General features: G+C 35.0%; 1 protein-coding gene across 1 annotated transcript; it reads right to left on the minus strand.

The window, feature by feature from the left end:
- Window positions 1-766: 766 nt before the first annotated feature.
- Window positions 767-5,262, minus strand: LOC114166756 (probable serine/threonine-protein kinase WNK5). Its single transcript, XM_028051548.1, has 7 exons — window positions 4,330-5,262; window positions 3,085-3,350; window positions 2,732-2,955; window positions 2,467-2,624; window positions 2,034-2,358; window positions 1,600-1,941; window positions 767-1,378 (listed from the first exon to the last, which is right to left on the minus strand). Exons 1-7 carry the CDS (start codon window positions 4,402-4,404, stop codon window positions 957-959), a joined length of 1,812 nt encoding a protein of 603 aa, XP_027907349.1. The 5' UTR covers window positions 4,405-5,262; the 3' UTR covers window positions 767-956.
- Between the last annotated feature and the right edge of the window lie 2,619 nt (window positions 5,263-7,881).

A 7,881-nucleotide genomic window follows, 5' to 3' on the forward strand; every position in this document is an offset into this window, starting at 1 on the left:
TTGTAAGAAATGAGAATGTGAGAAATCATGGTGAAGTCATAAACTTTGAGACAGTGAAAAGGACTTTCTTTCTTGTGCTTCTAAATGTTATGACTTGAGTCTCTAGAACTGCATCAGTTCATAGAGAATGGTATCAGGGAAGTGAATATTCAATATTTAACCGATTTGGTCTAACTTTATTTTTTTAAACATGCTGAAATTAATTTGTCGGCCAGATTCTGCATTTATAAGTTCTGAATTTGAAACCTTTGACTGTCCCCAAACATGCATTTAAACCTGCAGAAGTTATTGCCATTACTTAAGCTTTCAATCAATTCAATGGACTTTTCTTTCTTTCATGCACATGCTGCAGACTTTGTGCTTCATCTGTGGCTCACATGTGCATCAGGAGATCACATGCATCAAATTTAAGTTTCACCTATGCCTCACATTTTGAATGTTGCATATTTATACATCACTATTAGAAGTTTAAAATAAGCAGGGTCCATGGATCAAATATAAAGTAGTTGTAGTTTGTAGTGATTGGTCTTTCGAGAGAAGATTACCGAGAAGAAACAACACCGATGAAACATGAACTCAACTCACATATAAGTGATTGACACCACCTCTAACTCAGAACTTTAAAACAATTAATTTATGAGTTTTATATTTATATGGTATTCAATTTTCTCATTTTTACTCAATGTGAAACTTAAACTCACACTTAGATTTCTACCATGTAGCAGAGAAGATACTACGATGTTTGTTCATCAGCGTAGCACACTAATATCCAACATTAGCTTTCTAATTTCTTAAGTTACCACTTACAAACATCTCAAGACATAGGCATAAATTAAAATATATCACAAGTTTTATTCTGTAATATTCTGAGGAGTCCGTATTGTATACAAATAGTCACGCACATTATGATTCATAAAGCAATGCAATAATCAACAAACACCAGAAAGTAGAACAAATCAAAATAAAAAACTCCCAGCTCCCTCTGGATTTTGAAAACCAATGTTCTCAATGGCACCAACCGTCTTGAAGATTCTCCTCTTGTGAATCTCTTCCATCAGTGATCGTTGCAGTTGTTGTCTCCTCAGATCCACAAAGGAACGAATCCTTGTTAGCCTCTGGACTCCATGATACCTCTGAGAAGAATCCATTTTCATGTTGCAAAACTGTTTGGTGCAATCAGCATCCATCACTTCTTCTCGAGGACAGAATCTTGTGCACTTTTCGTTGCCTTTTGGAGAGTAGCAAAGGGCTTCTGCTCCTACCACTGCAGCTGGATCATACCCATCTTCATTGCCAGGGTCACAGTACTTGAGATTGAAGCACTTGAAGGAGTTCATTGAGCTTTGAGAGCTCGCATCATCATTCATAAATAGTTCATCTGCATAACAGTTAATTAGTCAAAATCAAATTCTTTAATGCCACTGAAAAAAATAGTAAACATTGTTATTAAAAAAGTATTAAATCTGCTACAAGTTATTGGCTTGGCTGGTTTTATTGGACTTGGTTTTCTTAAGCAAAGTGTTTATCAAACAACATTTCAGCTTTTGAAGAATCAGAGATGAAAGTTATTTGCATTCCAAGTTGAAAGAGTGTTATTACCCTGAGGCCAATCTTGAGCAAAAGGGTAATGGTTCCCACAGAGGTGGGAATTATTCTTGTGGGAAGAACCATGAGAGGAAGAGCGAGAAGATGGTGAGATGTATGAGTGGTGGTTACTCATATCACACTCATCTTCATAGCTAAAACTATGTTGTCTTTCATACTTAGAAGTGCCCCAGTCCCTCCATGTTGGGACTAAAGCTGATATCTCTTCCTCAATCATTTCAGCAATCTCTAATGGTTCCAAGTCACTAATTTCAAGTTCTTTAACCATCTCCACTGCCACATCAATTGCAGTGTCGTTTATGGTGTCAAATGGAAAGAATATATTCCTCTTTTCCCCTGCATGCAAAACATAGTAACAAAACTCTGAAGCACCCCACTATATGTAACAAAAGATGATTGTATCATGCGATGAAAGTATGTGTGCATACCACTTTTGTTAGAAATTTGTACTTTAAGGAAAATTGTGTCATCATCTTCATTGATTGATCCTGTGATGGTCATGTGTGTGTCCTTTGTTTGGTCACTCATTGGTGGTATCCCTTTGGCCAGTGGTGCAATGAAATTGAGTGTGGGGGTTTGTTTTCTGGGTAATGTCGGGCTAGAGAGTGGGGAGTCTAGTTGGTCCTTGGCTAAAAATGAGTCCAACAAGAGCTCCTTTGCTGACAACCTCTCTGAGACATTTGCCAAACACTTTCCCACAAACCTCTGAGCTTCCAAGTCATGGATTCTGTAAAAGGCTTCTGGCAGCTTCCCCTGTTGAATCAAATCAGTCAAATACGTAAAATCAAAGCATAAGTGAAATAGAATCTGATCCAAACAGAGTTGAAAAAGGTTAAGTCTTTCCAATGAATAAAAGCTTACTGAAGTAACTTTCTTGTATATTTGAGCTGGGTTGGAGCACTCGCTGTATGGGAAGTCAGAAGTAAACATTTCTATCATGCACATTCCAAAGGAGTATATGTCAACCAGTTCATTGTATTCCTCTTCATACAATTCTGGTGCCATAAATTCTGGTGTACCTGAATTCTCAACCAAACAAAAATTTCAGATTTATGGACAAAAGTTTTAGCTTAGATTACTGATAACTGATTATTTAAGTAGCAACTAAAAGAGAAAGTGAAATTGCCTATGACACTGTGTGCATGTTGGGAGCCACGAAGAATGGCTGCAAGGCCCAAATCACCAATCTTGACCTGCCCCAGATGGCCATTGATGAAGATATTGTCACACTTGAGGTCTCTATGTATCACAGGAGGATCATGGCTATGCAAATACTCCAAACCAGTTAGAATCTGGCGTGCCCAGTTCTTCACTGCTCTGATATCTACTCTCTGATACTTCTTTCTGTACCTGCATAAAATAAGAGAAACTGTGTAAAATTAACGTTTATGAGCATAACCTATTGAAAATTCAAGCACTGTATTCATGCAGGAATTGGTCTTTAGTTAAAGGGTTAAAAGATGTGATTGATTATATTACTCTCTTAGGGTGCCAGAGGTGAACAATTCAGTGATGAAGTTGAAGGTTCTATAATTGACATCAATCCAAGAGTCATGGAAGGTCATGATGGAGTCATGTTCCAAGTCCTTGAGGAGATGAACCTCTGAGTAAAGGCGTTGAAGAAGATCTGGTGAATGAAATACATCACCAAGCTTAACTTGGTTCCAAGCCACCTCTATTCCAAGGACTTCATCAAATGCCCTATACACAATCTTCACTGCTCCTTTGCCAAGAATGTCCCTGAACTACACACCAATGAAGATAACAATAAAAAATTAATCAATTATTTCATTTTAAGACCAACTAGCAAATAGATTAGTTGCCAGAATAAATTGTATTAGTTTACATGTGCCACTAGTTTGCATTACTAGTCAAACTTAACTGTGGATGTAATGTATGTAACAGTTGTTTTTTGGCCCTTGAATTTGCCTCTATAGAAAAAATGACCCTTGAGTGTACTATGGAGGTAAGATAACCCTCTGTAAGGTGGTGCGTCACGACAATAAACCAGGACTTGGCAAAGGACAAAACAGAACAAATGGTTCTTATTTAATTACTTTATAAATAATTTGACTTAATCATAAAACGGCTACTGAAAAAGTTAATACAGAAAATGAAAAACTTCCCTTTTCTAAGAAAATAAAAATAAGGCTAAACCTTACGTAATTCCATAGAATTGGCCAATTACAAAAAGTATGATGTATGCAGTTTTGTGGACAGACTAATTTCTGTAAAATATTACTTCAGTTCCTTGAAATTAGCTAGTATCATCTGTCAATTGAATTTGTTATTTGTAAAGGTCAAATTTATTCTCTGGCTTGATAATTATCAATAAATAGTTTTGGATAATTAATTAGCATTATTGATCAGTTTCATCCTAAGATTATGAATCCTTAAATTTGATCTATGACTTTGTCAGCTATCAGATAATTTCACTTTCTATGGCAGAGATAAGATTGAATGGTGCACACCAAGATTGGAGATTAGAATGACTAATAATTGTCATACACTAAACTTATTTTTCAAAATTTTCAAAGTCAAACACAGAATCTGAATTAAAGTTTAACAAAAAAGAACATCTTCATGAATCTATGTATGCATCTATCATATCCCTCCATCTTAATCACCATATTCTGGATATCAGACCAATTTTTAGTCAGAAAGTTAATGATCCATTCACAGAAAAAAGAAAATGAAGCTATAAAATGAATGAGAAACACTTACACGACCATATCTACCAGAAGGGTCAGTTTCAACATATCCAAGAAGAGCTTTTCCTCCTAATCTACCCTTGTACATGGTTTTTGATGTGGCTTGATCACTCACCACCACAAATCTGATTTAACCAGCACGTGTGTTCTACACTTACACAACTACTTTTATCGAAAACTCAGCAACAAATTAAGTAATATTATATATGTATGTATGTTTTTGTGACTCAACTGAAGGTATATGCTAGAAGATCCGAGGCTTCCATTCATGGTTCTCGTAGGAAAAGACACCAAACAATTGCCACAAGAGCCGTGAGTAGTCAACACTGAGCATGATCCAAGCCATTTCAACAACGCCACATGAAAGCTCGTAGAAGTGCTTGGGAACCATTGGTGTGAACTACCAGAAACCTTAGGATGAAGAACTTAGAATAAATAGGAGTTGCGGTGGCAGCAGAAAGAGGTGCCACTAGAGAGATATTTTTGCAGCAGGACAAAGGAAAGGAAATTAACTGTGTATGGATTAAAGAATAGCAATGATGGGGTGTTGTCCCGCAATAAGGTCACACCAAAGATTGTGACTTGTGAGCCAAAAGGCTAATGAGAGCTTTGGTTGAAGATAGTTGTGGAGGAGAAGGGTTTGGTGAGGATCAAAAGGTTATCAGAAAATGAAAAGACCAGGGCTTGAAACCTGGTTTCTGAATTTGAAGAATCTATGGCCATTCTTTGAGAAAAACATTTGTGGATGTGAAAGGTTTCTGATCACAAAAGTTATATACTTAGAAAAGAGGTGAGAATCTGAGGAGGAAAAGGGTTGAACAGATTTTGATTTTGGAGAGAAAAGATCAGAGAAACATCCTCAAATCAGAATCAAGCTTTAAGGATTTTGGTTCTGTGGATGAAGGAAAAAAAGAGTGGTTGGTGTAATATAAGAGAGTCTACGCTTAGTACTTTGCATATATAGCAGTCAACGTTTGTTTTGGTTATATACAAAAATGAGTATCAAGAATTTTAAGGACATACTCTTAAACATACAAGAAGTTACATTTTTGAATAATTATAAGCATATGGTAAACTTTATTAATTTGGTTAATACGTTAACAAGTTTGTAAATATAACATACAATTAATAAATATACTTTTTTAAAATGTGAGTATAAAATTATACAGCTATAAATAGACATTATTAGCTAAAATTTGATTCCTAATATAAGATTTCATTGGTCAATAACTTGGTTCTTCCTTTTTACCCTTAGTTTATCTAATTATTATATTGTTATTCTTAATTTCGTCCCCTTGAAAACTCCATTACTTACCTCAACAGGTTTTGTAGAAAAATTCAGTCGTTTTCGCCAAAAATGAGAACTGTAGTCGTATAAAAAAAAATTCAAATGCAATTCTGATAATAATGGTTGCGTATGTAGTTTGGGAAACTTTCTCTTTTACATATTTGAGAAACTACTGCTAGGAACTGACATTATCCAACAAACCTAGAAAATAAAATATTTTACTACTCAATACTTGATTTTAAGTTACTCATAACTCGAAAAGATTAGGTTAAAATATTTTAAGAAACTAAGAAGATGTTGAATTCACACAAACTAGTTAATATATGTTGTTTTATTATAAAACAATATATATATATATATATATATATAGATATAGATATAGATATATAGCAATGAATTATATATATTTTTTTACTGTTATCTAAAGTATTTTTGTTGTAATATCATAAATATTTTTGTTGATTCCAATATTGTTTTGGTTGAAATATGGAATTTAAATTACCGTAAAAAATTATAGAATTGAAGGAAAGATAAATAGATGGAGATGGTGTGGTTGTGATTGAAAAATAGAATTTAATTTTTCAATACATACATTCTAATAAGTTTATTACCACCACTTCTTTAATTATTTAACAAATAAACTTATTTAAGATTTACGATATATAAGTTATATATTATTAAGTGATTCAATTTAGATAATTATTTAAGATTTATAATGTATAAGTTAAATAACCACAATTTATAACGGACTATTACAACTCATAGTCTGATAAAACAAAATGTTTACAAAAATTTAAAAAATCCATAAAATCATAAGAACTTTGTAAAAGCTTTTTCCGAGATAATCTCTCTCCGGCTCTATGTTTTACTAGAACCACATGAATGCAATATCATCTGCTCCCGTATAACGAATTACACAATCATCGCCAAACACAAACAAATAAGGTGAGCTAACATATATATATATATATATATATATATATATATATATATATATATATATATATATATATATATGTATATATATATATGTATATGTATAATTAAAAAATATGCACACACTCATTAGAGGAACTCTATCCTCTGATTCCATACCATATGGCCACCACCATGTTATCCATGTTTTACATCTTTGGATGATAACCTCAGTATATCCTTTGTTGCCTCCACCTACAAGCCACAACTTGTAGAACACGTGCGTGAAGACATGCTATGGACCACACTCCGTAACGCCCGGTGAATTTCCCAATACGAACCAGAGTTCGTACTCTCAACACCAGATTAGCACATCACTGGTCACAATCATGATTGCTCAATCTAGTGGAAATCCTCCGTACGAACCACAACTCGCACACTCACACCAGTAACACTCGTCAATCCGAGCCACAACTCAAGAGATGTCATTCTGAGCCACAACTTTAGGAATGCCACATGCTTACCCTCTATCCCGATCCACAAGGGATACCATTTTGAGCTACAACTCAAAGAATGCCCAACAAGTCCATCTTTAGGGTATCACCCAAATTCTTATAGACCACACACATCCAACGCATTCAAACATACTGCCTCTGCACTATTGCCTAGCGTTGTCTCAGCGTCGCTAGGCCCAACCCAACTGCAGACTACCTGGCGGAAGCATCATGTCGCTAGGCACCACGCGTCCCTGAAGCCTCTGACCTTACAGGTATTGCCTAACGGGACTAACCTCACCGCCAGGCACTAGACGTACCAGTAACTCCCTGGATTTGGAGCTATTGCCTGACGGTTCGAACACCACCGCTAGGCTTTACACTAATACTTGTGCAGTACTGGTTAAGCACTATGTCACACATTTAGAATACCTCACATTCTTATGTATCATCCATCATAACTTTTATACCTATTAACTTTCTAAGTCAAGTATTCCACCAGACACTAGGATCCATGTTCACCTCCACCACATCACTACCTAATCATGCACAATACCATTATAAATTTCCATTTTGGAACCTTACCACCTAGGAACCTTATTATAGAATAAACATATACCTCATATCCAACCAATGCATCTTCACTTAGAAACTCCAACTCCTAATTATATATGCCTCTCAATCCAACAATACTTCAGTTTAATAACACCCCTTACTACATTATTATTACTGTCATGATTCTTCCAACTCCCTATTAACCCTCAAATTAATTCATACTATTAACTTATATATAATCACCCTAGAACTCTATCCAGATATTTTCTTAATTCCACATTTAGCATTAATCTGATTCACAAGAATTCTAGAC

This window comes from Vigna unguiculata, chromosome 10, assembly GCF_004118075.2.
Source record: "Vigna unguiculata cultivar IT97K-499-35 chromosome 10, ASM411807v1, whole genome shotgun sequence".
NCBI lineage: Eukaryota > Viridiplantae > Streptophyta > Magnoliopsida > Fabales > Fabaceae > Vigna > Vigna unguiculata.